Source organism: Sinocyclocheilus grahami, unplaced genomic scaffold (genome assembly GCF_001515645.1).
Source record: "Sinocyclocheilus grahami isolate Dianchi unplaced genomic scaffold, SAMN03320097.WGS_v1.1 scaffold256.1, whole genome shotgun sequence".
In the NCBI taxonomy this organism is placed as follows: Eukaryota; Metazoa; Chordata; class Actinopteri; order Cypriniformes; family Cyprinidae; genus Sinocyclocheilus; species Sinocyclocheilus grahami.
This window is the reverse complement of record NW_015505435.1, coordinates 541,280-563,654: the sequence shown is the minus strand read 5'-3', so window position 1 is coordinate 563,654 and position 22,375 is coordinate 541,280. Positions and strand designations below refer to the sequence as shown.

Genomic DNA, 22,375 nt, shown 5'->3' with positions numbered 1-22,375 from the left:
ATGATGGACTCGCATGCCACTTAAACAGAAGCGAATACAGCGATCTGTTCTGCCACATTAAAGAGCGTGAAAAAACACATTATAATATGCATATTGTTTGTATTTCGCTATAAAACTGACAGATTTTGAAAGCTGAGACTTTGGAATATCTCCCGGTGCTCCCAATCTGGGCCATCTGCATGCGCAAAAGGCTATATACAGTGGTGTGAAAAAGTGTTGGCCCCCTTCCTGATTTCTTCTTTTTTTGCATGTTTGTCACACTTTAATGTTTCAGATCATCAAACAAATTTAAATATTAGTCAAAGATAACACAAGTGAACACAACACGCAGTTTTTAAATGAAGGTTTTTATTATTAAGGGAAAACAAAATCCAAAACTACTTGGCCCTGTGTGAAAAAGTGTTTGCCCCCTAAACCTAATAACTGGTTGGGCCATCCTTAGCAGCAACAACTGCAATCAAGCATTTGCGATAACTTGCAATGAGTCTGTTACAGCGCTGTGGAGGAATTTTGGTCCACTCATATATGCAGAATTGTTGTAATTCAGCCACATTGATATTACAACTTTAATCTTTAGTCTCGAAATATTTCAACTTTATTCTCGAAACATTTCAACTTTATTATCGAAACAAATCGACTTTATTCTCGAAATATTACAACTTTAATCTCGTAATCTTAGATTTGTTTTATTTTTTAACGTGGCACTAAAACGCCGTCGTAATATATTCATTATAAACACCTAAAAACCAAAGTTCAGTGGAGATGAAAATGGTGAACATGAGTGTCTCTTCTCACATTCCCCTTTTTAACCACATGTAAATCTAATTCACTCACACACTTATAAATAGAAACGAATATACACAGATTCTTACACACACACACACACACACACACACTTACTTTACCTGAGGTCCAGCTTAGCCTCCTTCCACAGCAGATCCATCAACCTCAAGATCTGTAGAGTCAACATGTCCTGCCGCAGGTCTGGGAAAGAGAGATTTTTAAAAGCTTATTTAATGACATCTTGTGACAGCCTTCTGTCTTTGCCTATCATCTGAGCCATCTGTCCCTCACCATCTCCATTTTTGAAGATGATGTCCACTGTGTCTCCTTCCAACAGCTTGTTATTGTAAACAATCCACAGAGGTTTCATTTTAGAATTCATGTACTTACACCTCTCCACACTGGAAGAGAAATAGAAAAAAGTTAGTTAAAACTATTCTTACTGTTGTATGAGGTATTTTGTCTTTAATCACGGCAACATCAATTTGATAATAAACATGATTAATCAACATGAAAATGTTTGTCTATATAATTTACCATTAAAATATAACGACTTGCTTAGTCTTTGAAATCACATTAATTTTCAGTAACAAAAGTGATTCATCCTACAAATTTACTTTATTTGCATATTTACTTAATAAAAATAAACAATTCCTCCACCAACGAATATAGTTTATTAATCTTATAAAATTCAACTGATGTGCAGCGTATCATTTTGAAAACACTGAATGCATAAAACAGTACACACACACAGATCTTACTTTATTCCAGCGAGCAATATGTTGGGGTTGAGAGGTGAATGCAGGTCAGAAAGAGTCTCAATGAATCCCGTCTGTCTAAGGCAGGTCATCATGGCCTCTTTAAGATGAGCTTGTTTTGTCTTAGTTTTTATTGTGCCAAATTTAATCAGCTCATTTACTGCTTTCAGCTTACTAAGAGCTTCAACCTACAAAATAATTGCAAAACACCATAATGTTAAGTTCATAAAAAAACATGACAAAATGGTATGAAACACCAAGATGCAAATAAAATCTAATACACCATAAAAATTTTTACCGGTATATGCGTATATTGTATATATTGAGTGATTTTCTCTTTTATTCAGAATGAAGAAATGCACAAAAAACAATGATGCAAACACATTTAACAAAGAAATTAATTCATATCAAAACAATATTATGTTTTGATGCATAAACTAATCACATTGAATGGAAACACTGATTTTTAGCACACCAGGGTGACTAGGAGCATGAAATTCTCCAGCCATGACTTCCTGTTCCACAGGATTATAAATATGAGGAACACAAAGGCCAAATTCCCTGAATCATCCATCACAAGGAGTAAAACCAAAGAATATAGTTCTGATTTGCGGAACAAGATTGTTGAGATTCACAAAATAGAAAGTGGCTGTAAGAAACTATAGATAAAGCATTGAAAATACCCATTTCCACTATCAGAGCAATAATTAAGATGTTCCAATCAACTAAAGATATTAAAAAAATCTTCCTGGAAAAGGACGCGTGTCTATATCATCCTAATGCAGGGTGAGAAGGAGCGTTTGAGAGGCCAAAGACTCTCCAAAGATCACAGCTGGAGAATTGCAGAGAGACTAGTTGCTAGTGCTGGGCGGTATACCGGTTCATACCGAATACCGGTGTTTATTTTTATGATGATATGAATTTTTTAAATACAGCAATATGTATAGTATGTCGACAAAGTTCGGAACGCGACACTGTTTGAAAGGGGTCCCTTTTCACTGTTGCACTGTGGTGAGGGAACAGCTGTATGTGTTACTAAGCGTGAACGTTCCGAAACTGAAGCTGTAAAACTAATAGAACATGATGACACCGAGGAACTCATCCACAATATCCACACTGACCGCCACAAATATCCACCGCCCCCTGCCATCAGCTCCCGCGTCTCACACACACACGAGCACGACTTTAGCACTAGATTTAGCAACTTTCAGACCCTTTTAGCGGCTTTTTTCCATAGAATATTCATACTGACAAACCTAGTGACTTTTTGGGATAAACCTTAGTTAGCTATGGTTCAGTTGGAAGATTTCGCCAGTGCTGTCTGAACGCGAGGTCTGACTTTCCCGGAGAAGTGTCACCTCTCTCGGCGTCTGTTCTGTGCAGTGAGCGGCAGAGAAGCAGCGCTTTCAATTGGCCGCACTGCAACCGACTCGTCAATAAATGAGTGCAAAACAGCGTTTCCTAGCACTTGTCACTTACTGATTGTTTGGAATTATAAATATGAGCGTTGTTCGTCTGTTAATATCACATGCACTTTTTTGTTTGTTGTTTTTTTTAGTTTGTAACTCAGGCAGTGCCCTGCATGAGACAAAAAAGTAATATAGCCAAAACAACCGCATAGCCGCTCTTTAGTGTAGATACATGTTGATTTTATCAGACGATGCCGCGATTATAAATGAGAGTGACTCCTGGTTAACATGTTTTAAAAGGGGTCGTGACTATTTAGTGTGGTATTTTTTGACAATATTCACTAATCATGACAGTAAAATAGGGCATTCTAAGTCAATATTCTGCAGTATTTCCTCTCTCAATCAGTAGAAAATATGGTTAACACCCAAAAAATACCATCATGTACCGTGAAACCGGTATAATTTTGAAAAATACTGTGATATAAATTTTTGGTCATACCGCCCAGCACTACTAGTTGGGTGTGGGGTCAGAAAGCCTAAAAAAAAACAATAAAAAAAACTCAAACCTCACCACATGTTGTTCGGGATGATTTCAAGAAAAATCCTCCTCACTCATTCAAAAACAATCTCCAGCATATTCAGTTGTCAGACACAACTGGAACTTCAAACGGGACAGATGGTCAGATGAAACTTAAAAATGAGCTTTTTGGCAGCCAACCCATCAGATAGGTTTGGTGCAAACAGGGATAAAAAGTACCCCATGCCCTGGATCTTTAATGTTGTGGGCCTATTTTGAACTGAGAGGTCTTGGACATCTTTTTCATATACATGGCATCATTGATTCTATCAAATACCAACAGATAAAAAATCTGAAACTGACTGCCTCTGTTAGAAATCTTATAATGTGCCATGGTTGGATCTACCATCAGGACAATGATCCAAAACAAACATCAAAATCAGCACAAAAATGTGTCACTGAGCACAAAATGAAGCTTCTGCCATGGCCGTCCCAGTTGAACTGAAGAGAAGCACCACCAACATGGAGCTGGGAATCTGACGGATCTGGAGAGATTCTGTATGAAGGAATTGTCTCTGATCTCGTTAGGTGTTCTCCAAACTCATCGGGCATTATAGGAGAGAGCTGTTATCTTGGAAAAAGGAGGTTGTAATAATTGGGTGCCAATAATTATGGCCAACGCAAACTAGAGACAAACATTTATTTCTTAATGAAACCCCCCCACTTTCCATTGTTTTACTTCAATGATAGGTTAGCATTTTGTGAATCTTTTGAATGAAAGATCAAAAGGATAAACAATGCACATTTATTTTCACAGCCACCTTTGCTCATATTTACCAAGGGTGCCAATATTAGTGGAGGGCACTGTATGTCCAAATTTACAGAATATACTTCAAGCAATTCTAACAACTCCAAAACTTTACTATTCCATGAGGCCACAGGAGAGCAGTCTTGAGTGACAAGAAAGTTGTAAATGCTTGTAAGGTGACTCATTCTGTGATCATCTGGACTGTACTTTTGACTTTATTGTGAAATGTCCAGCTTTCATTGTCAGCAAGCCTTGTATTTTAAGTACTGTTCCTCTTTACTGATACAGTGTGTCCATGTTTTGCATTTGCTCTTGTTATTTTTGACACTGTTCCCTTTAACATATTACGTTTAATATGTTCATTTAATAACATTTAACTCACTCCTCAGAATACAAATTATCTAATGTCCATTATAACTGCTCATTTGAAATGAACTTAATATGACTCAACTTTGTAGCTGTATTTGTAATTGGGATGTAAAGACTTAGTTTTAATGTTGCTTTGACCCCCATCTTCTGGCTACATCTATAATCATACACAGTATGTGTGTGTGTGTGTGTATTCTGCTTTTTTTCATTTATTTTTTTATATATAAAATACAATAAACTTAAATGAGACAAATGAAAATGTTGCACCTGTTTTTTGAGAACTTCTATGTGTGGGATGCAGCCTCGGCAGTATGCTTCCAAAATCAGAGCAAAATGAACTGACACAGCTGGCATGAACATTTCAGACCTGTAATGTACAATACACGCAATCATAAACTCTAGTTCTGCATAAGCATACTGAAATACAAGGTGAAGTAAAGTATTGACATATTCAGGCTTCTTCACATGTATACACTTGCCTAAGATGCCAGAAGAGGAAATGGCCAATCTTGCGGCTGGACTGAGCGCGCTCCAAGAGGAAACGGCTAAGGGCACAGTCATAGTATGGCTCATAGCGCAACACCTGTACAAGCTGCAGTAAATACTGCAACAACTCATCATCGCTAACACACACACAGAAACAAACATTTGGGAATTCAGCATTTCTTATGAGGTTCCTTGACAATGTGCTCTCTGACAGCGTGGACTTCTCACCTCATATCTCGAAGGCAGTAGACCGCAAATTCTCTGACATATTGGTCAGGGTAGTTGAAATCCAGAAGTTCTAGAGCATCTCGAGGGCTTAGTTTAGGCCAAATCTGCAACAAAGCCTGTAGCTGCAGTATAGGAGAGAGAATTTTGAAAGAAACATCGCAGAAGTTTCAACACGTCTGTCTGTTGGTTAATGTATAAGTGTATAAATGTATAAGTATGTTTGTTGGTATACCTGGGTCATGTCTTCATGTTTGCTCCATTTGACAGACAGCAGCAGTTTGGGGAGAGACTGAGGAAAGTTTTCTCTGCAGTCGTAGCGAAGCGTCCAAATCAGATCTTTCTCGTTCTCACAAAGCTGAGAGAGAGGATCCCTCTCCATGATCTCCTTTAGCTCTATGTAAAACTTCTTACCCCCACGACCCTACAGACATTAATTTCACTTTATTAACAAAGACCTCATAGAAACAGCAGTATTTATATGGAGGTAATAATAATATTAAAAGGGTCCTATTATGCTTTTTTACATTTTCAACTTCCTTTAGTGCGTAATGTTGCTGCTTGTGTATGAAAAAGATCTGCAAAGTTACAAAGCACAAAGTCCACTTTCAAGTGAGTTATTATCTAAATCAGTCAGCACCGTTTCTGAACTTCCTCAAACACCTCGATTGCAGTCCTGGGTTTTCTTCTGGGAATATCACAATATTCCACGTTCAAATAAATCCCACCCAAGGCATGTGCTAAAAAAATAAAAGGGGTCGAGGCCTGATTGAGTTGCATTAGTAGTGTGTTGTCGCCTTCTCCAAGAGATGCCTTTTCATAGATCTAAATGCTACATTCATATGTGGTTTGAAATCCTATTCAAATCGCATTTCTGGAAATCCGTTTCAGTCTGGCCAGATTTTGCATAGCTTTTTCATGTTCTCACGCCATGTAAAACGTAAACACGTCAGATGTTGTTTGTAGAAAACATGCTTAATGTCTTTGCAGAAACAAGGTTGTGTTGTTGCGAAGTGCAAGTCAAGCGGAAAAAGACAATATACTGCTAGTCTACACACCTCTTTGAGTTTTCAGACCAGCGGAGACAGCAGCATTGAATAAAGCTTCCTGCATTTCTGCTGCTGCCTCATTAGACGTAATAATCCAGCGCGTCGTCATGTTGTAAGACAACATCTGTATTGCAAACTGTAATGCTGTTATTGCTGTTTTTAGTGTAGGCACACCAACACAATGTCACTACCATAGAAACCAATGTAGATATTGGCAGGGGTGCAGAATTAGGCACAACACCGGCAAACCATAGCGACAACGATTCTATAGCGGTTTGCCCGAGCATTGAATTATTTACTAGAATTCAATCAAATGGCTTTCCCAACTCGTTTTTGTGTTTGTCCATATTATTTCTTCTGCGTGGTCGCGACATAAGAAGTGTGCGGCAACGCACACACGCAGCTTAGAGAGAACATTGGTGTGGACAGTCAATCATTTAGATCAGATTCCAATCGGTAATGGACAAAAATAAGATTTGGACTGACAGTCTGAACAAGGCTTAATATACTGATACATGTGCAGCTGTTTACCTTTACAGACATAACCAACTGTGTTTGTGTGAACTTTGTGTGTTTTTCCCATGCATTTGTTTGTATTTGACAGTTGACATGAAGGAGCCTGCTTTCTGTGCATGCACCTAGAAAACCATATATTAGAAGTTTAAATAAACAAAGCTTTAAATGCATGAAAAAAAATAATCTTTTCATGATGACGAAGAACTGCAAAGTCACGTCAGTGCAATATACATGATAATCAAAAACAGAGATGTTTGTTGTTGCCATAGTAGACCTATATTACATAAAGGGGCATAATAGAACCCCTTTAATGGATGATATCTATAGATTTGTTAAAACTTGAATCTACAACAACATAAAAACAAGAAGCTGTGCATTATCTAAACTGTATTTAACCTTAAATGTTGAATGGATGTAACATTTTACCATTGTCATGGAATCACTGGCTCCAGCTATTTCTGCAGCTTTTTCCAGGATCTATGGAGAAAAAAACAAAAACAAAACAAATGATATCAGAACATCTGGTAACATGACTTTGAAGTGTTGCCTCATGTTTGATTATGAATGTGTGCAGTCACAGACGCAGATGGCACCCCCATGTCTAATGCACACAAAAAATGGTAAGCATTTGCTAAAATCAGTGCCAAGTAACTTCTGGGTGTGAAAGTGCACAGTCAGTAAATTGAATGTGGCTAGTCTAAGGGCCTATTTACTAGTAATATATAATAAACTTGTTACTAGATATCCACACTAAAAACTTTGTTTTTGAAATTCTTTCTATAAATTAAACAATTCGATTAAACTCAACAAAGTGTCCAAGAAGACGTGTACATTTGTGAGTTATGCTCATATGTGTAAGTATATGCATACCTTGTCAAAAGCAGGAAATACAACAGGTTGTGTTGAGTATTCTGGAAAGCTTATATGTAGTTCTGTGGCATTTTCTGTGTATGGATTGGTCTGAATTGTCCCAATAGGGTTCAACATCTCTTCCAGCTCATCTGCAACACACAGAAAAAAAAAGGCATTTCCTGAGCACATTTCCTTCCTTTACAAGACATCAGTGCCCAACCTTACACAAAATGAAGTATTACTCACAGATTAGCTGATAACTAACATTTTTTTTCTAACTCCACAGACACAACTGTCCAGCAGTTTACACAACCATGTGGTCACAATTAAACCCTAGTAAGCTAAGAATATGAGCGTGTTTGTTCTTACCAGGGAAAGAGGTCCAGCAGTGGAGGATAATGTCACCAGTCTTCAGCTGCCCTCTGTAGTCAAACACCATTGTGTTAACCCATGCTATTGGGTAGTGCTAGAGAAAAAAATATAACATGCAAAACACATGATTAGTTCGTATGTATGTATCAGTGCCTGAATTGGTGGGGGTGAATGAGGGTTGTCAAACCCCCTATTAGAAAGTATAAAAATAAGACTTGGGGTGGGGGGGGCATGGGATAGCCAAATATTGTTTTGATAATCGCCCATAACACATAAGACAGTCAATTTGAGCACTGGTATATGAGTGCTAAATAATATGTGCTATGAATAAAGTTGTGTTGATCTCACCACTTTCCCTGCCTTGCGGATAGTCTGGTATTTGTTCAGGTGTGTGTTCTTGGTTGACCTCTGTTTCTTCACTTTGTCCATAACAGCGTAAATGGCAAAACAGAGGCGGGCCATTCGTGGCAGGTCACAGACAGCAATGTCAAATTCCAGTGTTTTGTTCCACACATGCTCAGATCGACTGCTGCTTTCACTGCTGACTGCTGTCTTACACAGCAGCTCTGTACCATGAAACAGCCCCGCTCGAACCTGGATCTACACATATCCAAGTTACAAAAATAAATTAGCATGACATACAATCCTTTATAAATTAGATTATTCGAAATGATGTGCAAAGGTACATTATTGTTAGTATTTTGTTTGCTTTGTCTGACTGACAAGGTATTTCGATTTGGTAAAAAAAAAAAAGTTTGTTAAAATAAAAAGTAATGGGTACTGTTAGATCAACATATGAAGTGAAGAAGACTGTAGCATAATGTGCATGACAGGATGTAACTTTGCTCAAACATGCTAACATGCGCAATGTGTGAAGTGTTAAAGATTGTTATACACTACTACTAGAAGTGTTAAAGTTGCTTGGAAATCTTTTTACTATGAACATGTGCCCAGTTGCAATATACTGTACACAGGACTGAGGGATACTTTGAAAATACTGTCTGTGGTAATCAACATGCCACAAATGCATCAGGCTAAATAAAACTAAAGGCTAAATAACTGCAAATACAATGTTTCCACACATACAAAAGTCCATGGAACCCATGCATATTATTATTATTATTATTAATAATAATAATATATTTCTGTTTTTGCTTCACTTATTTTATATCCTCTATAGACTTTTATAAATAGACATTACCAACCCAAACTCATGAGAAAATGTAATTATTTTATGAGGTGGTGATTTCATATGATTTTTGAAAACACATGAATGAGATCATACGAATTCGCCAACAATCTGCCAAAACATAAAAACAATCACAAATTACCATGAGATTGTGTCTTCATTACTTTGGAATGGAACATAAATGACACACTGCACCTTTAAATAAATGTTTTCATTTGAATGTAATACTGGTTCTGGGCCACCAGGAGGCACATAAAAGTAAGTGTAAGGTTAGTGATTATTCGGAATTCAGACGTGTTGATGATGTTTACCTTAGCAGCATCTTCAGCGTTCACCTTATTACCTTTCACAAGATTAATTCTAAACAGAGAATGAACCTTCCAAACACACGTATGTAACTGCTGAAGAGAGAGAAAGATAAATGAAGTGTAAATTATGTCAATAAAATTATTATATTACAGTGTTACATATACATACTGTATTGCCATCTAAATGACATTAATTTCAAATAAAATATTTTTGGGACACTTGGTGAATGTGAGGTCCTGGCATCCTTTAAACAGTGGTATCCAAACTTGGTCCTGTAGGGCCAATGTCCTGCAGAGTTTAGCTCCAACCCCAATTAAACACACATGAACCAGCTAATCAGCTTCCAGGCAGGTGTGTTGAGACAAGTTGGAGCTAAACTTGGACCGAGTTTGGACACCTCTGCTCTAAAATCACACTGACACCTTGCAAATTCATTAGAAAAATGGCTCAGGAAAGTCCATTTCCAAGTCCAAGTTGCTATACCTCTGAAACTGTGACCTTGTACACACAAATTGAAATACATAGATACTCACACAAATGCACACACTATATACATTCCCTTAGGGGTTTGGTTTAGCACCAGCAGTTTTGCAGAGGTCAGCAATCTGACAAAATAACTCACATGATCAGTGCTAACACATGCTTGCCTCACTCACTTCCTGGAACACATTTTTTAAACTCTTTAGCCCAAAACAGTGTGTGAGGAAACAAACTCTACTCTGCAATGGATGATACACATGACCACGACTTACATGATATATCTGTCAGACACACATAATTAAAACACTACTCATCCACATGATCGCAAACATTAGCCAAAACATACCAGCCAAAAAGCAAGTACTACAATACTGTAAAGAAGCTACACAACAAGAAGAGCTAATTGCCTCTACTTTCTCCTATTCCAGTTTAATTTGCAAAAAGATTTACAAATATCTCATCTGTAGTTAAGACACTGCAGAGTGTAAACACTGCGACCCTATGGCGCTTTAAAAACAATGCTCTGTTTATTTGAGCAGTCCAATTTGTCAACTTCTGCCTCATCCAATGGCGTGATATTGAGGTGGGACTGCCTGTTTATTTGAACAATGGCTGACAAGAAGTGAGGTGAAAGGAGTGTTTGGGAAACCAGTTTAGAAAAATCCTTATTTTTGCATTGCCATTTGGTGCTGCTAGGTACGCAAAACTAAGAACACCTTGCATTAGTTGAAGTGCAGGAAACAGTGTACTTGCCGTTGGCAGTCTCTTCTTTGGGGGCAGTGGTAGAGGAGGGTTTGAAGTTTTCCGTGCAAGCACTGATCCAATTGTACTGATTTCCTTCTCAAACATTGCCTTCACACCATCACAGTGAACCAGTGTAAGATGAGGGCTCTCATTGGTCAGCAAACAATCCCTAATGTACTACACACATACACACATGCAGATATATTTACATTAGTTTTTCAACAGAAAATAAATCATACTTCTGCACCCTACAAATGGCACCTAAATACCTCAAAGTACCATGATACTACCATGGTCTATGCCCAAAAACCACAGTAACACTGTTAATTTTTATTAAGTTGTAAAATGCAAATTAATGATTTCTGACATCTGTGTGTAACTTGAGTGTGTTTATGTGTCTGCATGGTCTGAGTATTTATGCATTTCCTAGAATCATACTTATGATCCAAACACACCACACATATGTCCTTAATGAACTGCTGCCACCGATCACTCGCCTGACTGGTTTTAGTCTCATAATGAAACTGACTATTGTGTACACAACATTTAGTAAAGCACACTCTTTTGTTTGATGTCTGAAGTCTGAACATAACTCTACTAGTTCATATTTCATTAGTGGATTTTTTTTTTTTTTTTTTTTTAATGGACAACATCTGTTGCATGTTTATTAAAATGAAAAAATGGACTCAGTTTGTAAAAGCAAATTAAAAAACACAATTGTTTGTCAATTGTTGTGCATTTAACTCATTGACTTCCAAAGTAAATGCAAATTTAGCCAATAACCAACCATTATTAATAGACTTATTAAACGTTAACTGCTAAGCTTCAGATTTTCCCAGACTTTTTTTTTATTATTAAGAGTGCAAAACATACAACATACGGTGCACACAAAACAGCAGTAGAACAGCAATGATAATAACAGCAATGACAATCTGAATAATAGTAGTAGTATTTAAGTAGTACTAGCATGCATAATAATAATAATAATAATAATAATTCTAAAGATGGTGATGATAAAAATAATACCTTGTTATGATGGCAACAGTAATATCAATAATAATAAAAGTAATAATAATAATAATGTAATAACAATAGTAATAATAATAATGACACACCCAACACATACTACACCTATCCTATCTTCTGTGTCAGTGTTCCATGTTTTTTTTTTCTTCCTCCCATTCATGGTAAGATTACTATATGTATATGTATGCATGTATGCTTAAGCTGTGGTGCATTAAAATCAGCATGCGGTGGATTAAAAACATGTGTGGTATATGTTGGGTGCAGATTTGATTTAGCTATATTTATATAATTTTAAGTATAAATATTTAGTGTTATGATCTTCATTAAACCGTTACCGTCCTTATACAAAATTTCATCCCATCAACATCCTCTTATTACTGCTCAATATTTCTATGATATTAATAATGATAATAATAATAATAATATTGAAAACACTCATAGTATTACTAAAACCTTGTATAAATATGTATAATAATATGTGAATAAATAAATAATTAGGATGAGTGTGTCAGATTTGTAAGAGTTGAATGAGGTCTGATCTGGAGTGTTGTGGTTCCGAAGTATAGTTGTAAGGAGATGAAAAATGTTCTAAGGAGATGTAGTCTGAGAGCAAATTTTGGCGATGGCTAAAGCTATGAGGAGTATCCTTTTGTTTGTTATTTCCTGATTGAGAGTTGATAGATCACCCAAGTAGACAGAGTAAGGGGGATAATGGAATGCGGCAGCCCAGGAGGCGGGATAGGGATTCAGTGACGTCTTTCCAAAAGTGTTTAATGGGTGGGCAGTGCCATGTGGCGTGGATATATGTGTCCGGACAATTTTGTGAGCAGTGCGAGCAAGTTTCTAATGTGAATCCCATTTTAGACAGCCTTTCCCCAGTGTAGTGTGTTCTATGACGAGTCTTATACTGCATGAGCTGAAGGTTGGCGTTTTTAGTCATGGAACATAAATAGCGGAATTCTTTTCATTGTTTTCCAAAAAACAGTTCTGGTGTTACTGTATATCTTATTCTCAAGAGGTTTTTGCATGATAGAAATGTTAATGAACTATGCTAAAGCTCACTGTGGTAATTTGATGCATGATGAATATTAAATGTGAACACATGCAAAAATCAATTAAACGACAGATAGACTAATTCAGGCCCAAATGGAGAACCCAACTCAAAAACCTAAGAAATATTTTAATAATCATTACATGTAATGTTCACTTGTCACTTTCAACAATTTAAAACCTCGATTTTGTGTAAAGGAATACAGTTCTCAGAATTTTGGTTACACGATTTTGTGATTAAAGAGTAGGTCATATGGTATTTTAAAGTGTTTTAATATTGTATTGGAGTCCACTACAACAGGTTTAAATGCATCTAAGGTCATAAAACATTGTAATTTTCTCAATATATACATTTAATATTACAATCATTTTTCAATGATTTCGAAACAATTTGTTTGAAGCAGTTCTGAGCTTAAAGGGGTCATATGATGTTGCTAAAAAGAACATTATTTTGTGTATTTGGTGTAATGAAATGTGTTTATGCGGTTTAAGGTTAAAAAAACACATTATTTTCCACATACTGTACATTATTGTTTCTCCTCTATGCCCCGCCTTTCTGAAACGCGTACATTTTTACAAAGCTCATCGGTCTGAAAAGCCAAGAGCTTGTAACACTCCAAAGAGAAAGGAAAAATTGTAATCGCATCATATGACCCCTTTAAGGTCTGTAAACCCCTCCTTCCATAAGCATACTCTGCTCTGATTGGTCAGCTGGTCAAGTCTGTTGTGATTGGTCTTTCCGTATACAATACGTGTCGGAAACGAAACGCCCATTACCATAATACATTTTTTGCTCCCCAGAGGGTTACTTGTAAACAAACATGCTATAAGTTTCTAAAAATGGCATCGATATTACCTTTTCAATTCGAGCCCGAGTCCGAGGATGATGATGCAGTTGCTCAACCGGAAACTCCATCGCAAGCACGACTTGGACGTTTCTCATTGGTAAGTTTAAACTTTGTATGTGGTACATTACGTGATGTCACAGCAGTTTTATTGCATTCATTATTATTATTATTTACTTATTTCAGGTGCACGTGTGGAAACTGTGGGAATGCCCAGTGAGGCTGAAAACACGGCGCCTACTCGACATGATGTAAACACACTAACTAGCGGAAGTGTTTGTGGGCAGGTCAGAGTGTTCGAATTTCGTGGGCAGGCAGGGATTATGCAAATGTGTTACCTTGTGACGTACTGTATATCGGTAACAGGCAGAAGATTCGAAAATATAACGACTCGTTAAGGAGGTTCAGAGTAAACTCTTTCTTTTGAGAGACAATATCTTTATTTATCATGCACTTTTTTGATTAACAACTTTGCAGACTGTTTACATTGAAGGATAGCTACGTTACAAACTGCCAAAAATATATTTTTTCGAAAACCTATATGACCTGCTCTTTAACAAATTATTCAATTCTTTTTATATATAGCTTCAGAAGACTATAGGAATATAGCACACAAATCTTAGCACACAATAGCACACAAATACATTTTCTTAAAGGGTTAGTTCACCCAAAAATGAAAATTAGGCTGTGTTTTACTCACCCCCGAGGCATCCTAGGTGTATGTGACTTTCTTCTTTCAGACAAATCCAGTTGGAGTTATATTAAAAATTGTCCTGGCTATTCCAAGCTCTATCATTGCAGTCAAAGGTCGGCTTTGCGCATACACCGCTCAGAAGTGACGCACGCGGAATCACAGGGGAGAGATCAAAACAAAACAACGGTCACTAATTATAAATACAAAACGTGGATTTGTAAAGAAAAATGTCAGAGGATTTCGATATAGGGCAAGAGGAGACTGGTTTTCCTTTGCTAAAGTAAGGAAACTTTGCTTCCTTTGATCCTGTAAACAAACGTTTGTTTTCACGAGACTCACCAGCACATGCGCAACGCTGACCTCATATGTAATCTGCCCGGAACTGCTTCCATTTACAATGGTGAGCGCAAGCTAGATTCAAGTGATTATTACATTTTGAATATGGATATTTTTCTTACAAAAACGCATCGATTCGCTACAGGAGGACTTTGTTCACCCCCCGGAGCCGTGTGAGACAATTTTTATGGATGGGCGCTTTTTATTTAACTTCTTTTGGACTGAAGCACTGCAACACCCGCTGACTGCAATGATAGAGCTTGGAATAGCCAGGACAATTTTTAATATAACTCCGACTGGATTCGTCTGAAAGAAGAAAGTCGTATACACCTAGGATGCCTCTGGGGTGAGTAAAACACAGCCTAATTTTCATTTTTGGGTGAACTAACCCTTTAAGCCATGTTACTGGTCTTATGTATGCAAAAATAGTCATACTAATGTAAAGTCATGTAATGTCATAGAAGTTTGAAATGGCATGATGATGAGTAAATGATGACAAACTTATTATATGAATGGAGAAATGCTTTTATAGGTGCAGCAAAGCTTGAAACTTTAAACTACACATTGCTCTAAAACAGTATGTAGTGGAGTGCTGTATTTTTACCATATTAACAAAACCTTGGAAATTATAGTTTGAGCTTACCATTTCTGGCAACATATCTTACTTTGCACTGATTAAGAGGGTGATCTTCAAACAGGAACTCAAGTTTTCCACTGACACGCAGCACATAATCACTTCGGAAACCAATGTCTTCCTCTGGGCAGTGAGTGGTCTGCCATTTCTTGAGAGCCTGGTCCATTAGTTCAGTTACTGTACAATGCAATGACACTTTCAGGCTGGCTGTGTCCTAAAGAGAGAAAAAGAAATAAGAGAATCATAAGACTGATAATTAATTTCATTGTAGGGATATCTGCAATATACTACATACTAAATTAACACTACTCACCTGTGACTGGTCGTAGTGCATGGTAATTTTGATTATGCCTTCATGCTTGTCAATCAAATTCTCCAATGACCCTGCCTCCAGCGGCATGGAGTAACAGCTCCGAAGCCACTCCCCCCATGACATCAGCTGCATACGCTGCATTTTCTCCTCGCTGATTTGCTTCATTTTGGAACGAAAGTCCTTTACTTCCTGGTCTTGCAGGGCGTCCAATTCATGAAGACCTGTGCCATGTGGCATGAAGTTCTGTGACTTTACTCTCACAATATCAACAACATCCACTGCAGAGAATGTGTTTATGAAGTGAATTACATAGTATCTGAACTAAAAATGATGTGAACTCAGCAGAGTGTGAATCGCTGTCACAGATAAAATGGTTTCAACCCGTATGCATTTGTAATGTTGTAATGTGAATTCCCACTTCAAAGACAAGCTTGGCACCCCAACACACTTTAACTCTGGTATGTTCCCAAAATAATTTTTTTGTGATTTTGGAAACAATTAAAAAAAAGCTTTGTAAGAGTAAAAACAATGTGTGATAAATTAAGGGAATACTTCTCAGAATTGCACTGTACTATACTAAAGTGTGTGTGAGGAACAAGGAGAAATTTTAAGCTGACTTAAATTTCAATTTGTTCCTCGCACAAACTAGTTGCATGAATTAAGCAATATAGCACACAATACGAGTGGATCTGTAATTCCATGGAACAAAACAGAGTTTTCCTTTTGCGTTTCACAGAAAAAAGAAAATGCAATGGATCTGCAAAACTAAAAGTGAGTAATTGACGCCAATTTTCATTACTGAACTATTCTTTTAATGAACATCGGTTTCTGGTGAATGACATCAGTGTGTTTTGTTTACGAGACAGAGCTCTGGGAGAGTGGTTCCAAATGGCTTCCTGATTACACACGACAACATTTAAAGAGCATTAAAAATTAATTTGATCCTCTCCACTAAGAGAGACTGTCCATATTGTGTGTGTGTGTTAAGAGTCAGTGAATGAGCAAGGCCAGTGGAGTGTGTGAGTGCATAAGCCTTGCGGGCTGAGCCTGACATCTCATTATAGCCCCATTATGATCCATCCTTACATGCATGCAAACAGACAATCAGCATCACTCTCAAATCAGCCTCTGCTGAGTCACACACACTTACTGTTCACTGCTGGTGCCAAAATGGTGTGTCAAAGATTACATATACACATTAGATACACAATATTTATAGTTGCGTTGTCTATTTTTGCTCTGCAAACTAAGAATGATTCAATGAAAATCTAGAGTAACACCCACTAGAGTAACAAATTTAACCTGCAGAATGGGTCACTGAAAAATCCCAGATAGTCTCATCCTGTCTATTGGATATTAGCTTACAGAATAGCTCTCATTATGCATGTGATTATGTACATATGTGTCACCTTTCCCAATGAGCACTCCAATCTTAGAGTCTAGTATGCGCTCTGCACGTCCACAGTTGCGTGTGATCAGTTTGAGGACAGGCAGGAATGGTCGCACATCGCATAGTCGCCTGGTTCCATCCTCCAGCTCTTCGTGCACTGCTGCCTGGTTCACACACTCGAACATGTGACCCTCCATCTCCCCCAGCAATGAGAAGAGAGGGTATGTCTGTGCCTCCTTCCATAACAGCTAGATAAACACAAAAGCAAGATGATGAGAGTGAATAATCCAATCAAAATTGCACTTTGAGTGCCCTTGCATTTTTGTTGGTAATGGTTAAACTAAAACTTTCTGTGCGAAAATGTGAGTGGTGTTTGCCTGTGGAAAACTCCATCACAATGCTAAAGGAGGTTGTCTGGGCATTGTTTTGGGGTTGTTAAAATGTTTTGAGCTATGTTGCTATGTGGCTGTTAGGTCACTGCAAGCAGGACTTTGCAATTAACTGCATTCATAAAACCAATGTGAGTATGAAATTACAGTTGATAACAAATATTTTAGATATGGCTATTAAAGCCTACACTCTAAAAATGTGGCAACCCAGCACTGGTTAAATATTGGACCAAGCGCATGCTGGGTTATTTTGACCCAGCTGGTTGGGTTAAATGCTTGATGCAACATGCTGGATTGTTTTAACTGAATTTTAAAAAAAATCACTATATTGCTGGCTTAAATTGGAAATGGAAATTAGAAATCACAGAGCAAATTACTAGAGGCAACAGTAATAATCAAAAGGTGAACATTTATTAATAAGCAAGAACACTCATGGACATGCTGGGTTATTTTGACCCAGCTGGTTGGGTTAAATGCTTGATGCAACATGCTGGATTGTTTTAACTGAATTTAAAAAAAAATCACTATATTGCTGGCTTAAATTGGAAATGGAAATTAGAAATCACAGAGCAAATTACTAGAGGCAACAGTAATAATCAAAAGGTGAACATTTATTAATAAGCAAGAACACTCATGGACAAAAATATGACAAATTGAATTTATTTGGATGAATACAGCATAGTTTACAAAATTACATACATTTAAACTCGTTTAACAAGCATTTTAGAAATAACAAATGTAACATTTAAATGCAAGTGTATTCAACCATTCTCGGTTATCCCTTTTAACTGAAATAGTGCTGATCCTCGTGCCATTGTGAAAAAATCTTCATGTCCATAGCACAAACGCTGCAGGAAGTTCCACATCAAAATTTTATACTAAGGGATTGTGTTCAAATCCCTGAGTATCCCAATGTATATGCAATAACAACTGTGATGCTTGCATTTTAAACAGGCTGTACTTCACACTGCAGTATGATGAGTTCTCTCAAGCAAACAAATGGTCACACTTTATTTTAAGGTCCAATTCTCGCTATAAACAAACTATCAACTATGACTTTTGACTCAGTAAACTCCTAATTTGCTGCTTATGAATAGTTATTAAGGTAGTTGTTAAGTTTAGTTATTGGATAGGATTAGGGATGTAGAAAATAGTCATGCAGAATATGTGCTTTATAAGTACTAATAAACAGCCAATATGTTAATAATAGGCATGCTAATAAGCAGCTAGTTAATAGTGAGAATTGGTCCCTATGCTAAAGTGTTACCAAACAAATTTAAGCCATCAGAAGGAAAAAAAAAAACATTAAGGGAATAATTTATTTTGCTAGACATTATGGTTACTATAAGGAAATTTGCAACTACAAGTCATTAGATTAATACTCTAAACAGAGTTAGTCGACATGCAAGTTATAGTTAAGTAATGGTGTAAAGGGGGACCATCAAAATAAAGTGTAACCAACATTTATTTTATTTGAACCACAAATTAACAGAGAACAGAGAATCTGCTTGCACACAAACACACACATACCAGTTTGATGTGTTGGATGGTGCTCTCTCGAGGAACCTCCATCTGGATGTATATTCCTGTGGGCAACAGGAAGTCCACCATCACCTGGTCGTCTCCATCCAGCCCTGACTCCGCCCACAAGTCCAGCTGATCTGTCTTGGCGGGAGGCATGGCACAGACCACGCTGGAGCCAAACCATGGGAACCTGAAGACAAATCAAAAACAAATGTTATATATATATATTAGGGGTGTAACGATACATGTATTCATATTGAACTGTTCGGTACGAGGCTTTCGGTTTGGAACACATTACAAACCGTATGATTCCTTGGACTAATCCAGTTACATTTTGAAAAAAATAAAAGAGCTTAAAGTGTGTGAATTATAATTTTCTCAGTTCCACTTTGCTCAACAAGGCAGCACAAATGATGTAAAAGGCAATGTGCTGTCTGCCCCTCTCACCCACAAAGAAAAACACACTACTCCAGTCAGGCATACGCTGGACTAGCTCGTTGCAATATGGCTAGTAATGTTAATGCAATTACCAGACCAGAAACAGAAGATCCTCCAATAACCAACAGGTCTGGCATTTGGAACCACTTTGGTTTCCCTATAAGTAATGAGGGTGATGGCAAGAGAGTTGTGGATAAAAAAACCAACAGTATGTCGCATCTGCTACATTACAATAGGCTACATCAGCGGGAATACTTCAAACATGTCAACTCATTTACGCAGACATCACCCCAGTGTGTCAGTAACTGGAACTAGACGAAAACAAGGAGAAACCCAGATGCTACAAACTATCCCCGCAGCATTTAGGCAGACATATAGCTCAATCATTGTTCAAAGTAAAAAAAAAGATCATACTTTGTCAGTTTTAATAAATAAAAAAATGGTAAAAATAAAGAAAATTTCTCTGGCATTTCTTTCTTTTTGCTGTAAAAACGTACCAAACCGTGACACCGAACGTATCAAAGTGAACCATGAATTTTGTGAACCGTTATACCCCTAATATATACAGTGTACAGCATAAATGAGTACACCCCCTCTGAAACTTAACAAATTCAGCAATTACTCTTTGCTATGGTTTTTTAGATATATAATATTCCAGCAAGTCTGCTTGATCAGTTACCAAAGAAGAATGTTAAAATTATTCAAGAAAATACAATTTTCTTATCAAAGTGATAAAATGTTGTGTTGCAAAAATGAGTACATCCTCCTGAAAGTTACTAAATAAAAAATAAAAAAATTAATCTGGTGTAAGGTTAAGGGAAGTATTGATCAACAGGTAAGTATTTTGAACCAAAACTGTTAAAGGCAAGTCATTTCTTGATAATTAAGTGTTATATGGCCTGAATCATACTCAGACTTAATGCGGACAACAATGAAACCACTTGAGGGAGAACTGTCAGGAGATTTATTTCTTAGGATAAAAGAGGAGAATGGTACAAGAGGAGTACCAAATTATTGTTTTAAGTGTGAAAATATAGCCAAAGTAACACGGAAATTCAAAAACAATGGACTTGTGAAAAGGCCCCTGAAATAATCAGGTCTTCACTTTAAAAACTTTCATTTAGTAATGAGTGAGTTTTTGCTAGAAAAAGAGCCGGAGAAACACTGTGAAAGTGTCTCAGAGCCGGCAAAAGCTGTGAAAAGAGCTGAGCAACACTCCCCATTAAAGACCAGGGCATTTAAGGAGGTCGTCCTCCAGGAGTTAAACAGCACAGATGTGAAAATTTGTCATGATCTTGTACACTCAGTGCCAAGAAGAGTCAGAGCAGTGTACTTAGAGTTATGGAGGACATATTAAGTTCTGGAATATCACACTAGTTGAATTAAATCTAGGTTGTACTCAATTCTGCAATCCTTCATTTAAACAAAAAAATGTCTAAGTTTCTTATTTTACAGATATTAATGGCATGTATTTCTCTGTTTTTATTAAGAATATGTTTAATACATTTCAATTTTGCCATCTATGAATTATATTAGTGATCATTAAGAAAACACATCTTTTATATTTAATCAGAGGGGGTGTACTCTTTTTACATTTATGCTGTGCATTGTATATATTTCTCTTTCCTTGTCCTTCCTGATTGATTTGTCTTTGGTTTTGTGTTTTGTTAGGTTCTTTCTCACTACTTGTAGCATGAGGCAGTATCTGCAACCCAATCAGGTTGCACAGTTAATCCAGCTCATCCAGTATGGAGCATCCATCTGGGCTGTCGCAAAGAGGTTTGGTGCCTGCCAGCACAGTCTCAAGAGCATGGATGAGATACCAGGAGAAGGGTTGTTACACAAGGAGAGCTGGACAGGGCCGTAGAAGGAAAACAACCCAGCAGCACGACCGGTATCTGCTCCTTTGTGCAAGGAGGAACAGGAGGAGCACTGCCAGAGCCCTCGAAAATGACCTTCAGCAGGCTACTAGTGTGCATGTTTCTGATCAAACTGTCAGAAACAGACTCCATGAGGATGGAATGAGGGCACCCGACGTCCTGTACTGGGACCTTTGCTCACAGCCCTTACCCCTTTGCTCCTATTCCTAACCTTGTTAGACATTTCTGTCATTTCTACAGTTTTTTACTGTATATCACCCGGTATAATACTGCAAATTCCATTTACAGTAAGTAACTGTAATACCCTTTGCATCATGGGAATTTTCTGTGACGTCAAACTCCACATACAGAGACTTACTGTATTTAAAAAAAAATTGCTGTATACTACTGTATTTGCCATAATACAGTAGTATACGGCCTCTGTGGCGCCATTCCATTGAGGTTGTTTTATTTTCCTCATTTCTTACATTTGGATTGACAAGATTTGCCCTGCACCGGGTCTGCAACAGCTTGGGACAGACTACAATGGATGTGTTACATCGCTTGTAATGATTGGCAAATACGTTTGCCCTTCGTGTCAGAAACAGCACGAGCGCTTGTAGTACTTCTGTCAGAAATATACCAGGGCATCAGTTTACTGTCCGCATCCATTGTAGATAGCATCGCGGATTATAATGGGCTCTATATTGTTTTTTGTTGCGTCGTGCCGCTCGCATTCGAGGAAGACACGGAACCCACGGGGTAGCGCCGCGGATTTTGCCCGGGGATGAACCCGCGAGAGTGGAAGAGTTCCGGAGAACATCTGTGCTGTGTGTCGACGCACCTTACGAGAAAATAAGATCAGCAAGCAAGGTAAAAATATACAGTGGGGCAAAAAAGTATTTAGTCAGCCACCAATTGTGCAAGTTCTCCCACTTAAAAAGATGAGAGAGGCCTGTAATTTTCATCATAGGTATACCTCAACTATAAGAGACAAAATGAGAAAAAAAA

General features: G+C 37.5%; 1 protein-coding gene across 2 annotated transcripts in view; it reads right to left on the bottom strand.

Annotated features, from left to right (window-relative positions):
- LOC107598784 (phosphatidylinositol 4,5-bisphosphate 3-kinase catalytic subunit beta isoform-like) overlaps positions 1 to 22,375 on the bottom strand; it is a 126,218-nt gene that overhangs the window by 36,593 nt on the left and 67,250 nt on the right. For both annotated transcript variants that reach the window (XM_016290214.1, XM_016290215.1), the window contains exons 3-19: positions 19,074 to 19,257; positions 17,174 to 17,402; positions 15,765 to 15,985; positions 15,483 to 15,665; positions 10,876 to 11,043; positions 9,645 to 9,734; positions 8,493 to 8,744; positions 8,142 to 8,238; positions 7,791 to 7,921; positions 7,347 to 7,397; positions 5,591 to 5,779; positions 5,359 to 5,480; positions 5,124 to 5,267; positions 4,912 to 5,011; positions 1,545 to 1,729; positions 1,075 to 1,184; positions 906 to 984 (exon numbers count right to left, since the gene is read on the bottom strand). In XM_016290214.1, coding sequence (XP_016145700.1) covers positions 906 to 984; positions 1,075 to 1,184; positions 1,545 to 1,729; positions 4,912 to 5,011; positions 5,124 to 5,267; positions 5,359 to 5,480; positions 5,591 to 5,779; positions 7,347 to 7,397; positions 7,791 to 7,921; positions 8,142 to 8,238; positions 8,493 to 8,744; positions 9,645 to 9,734; positions 10,876 to 11,043; positions 15,483 to 15,665; positions 15,765 to 15,985; positions 17,174 to 17,402; positions 19,074 to 19,223 — 2,501 coding nt within the window. In that variant the 5' untranslated portion in view covers positions 19,224 to 19,257. The remainder of the gene's footprint in view (positions 1 to 905; positions 985 to 1,074; positions 1,185 to 1,544; positions 1,730 to 4,911; positions 5,012 to 5,123; positions 5,268 to 5,358; positions 5,481 to 5,590; positions 5,780 to 7,346; positions 7,398 to 7,790; positions 7,922 to 8,141; positions 8,239 to 8,492; positions 8,745 to 9,644; positions 9,735 to 10,875; positions 11,044 to 15,482; positions 15,666 to 15,764; positions 15,986 to 17,173; positions 17,403 to 19,073; positions 19,258 to 22,375) is intronic.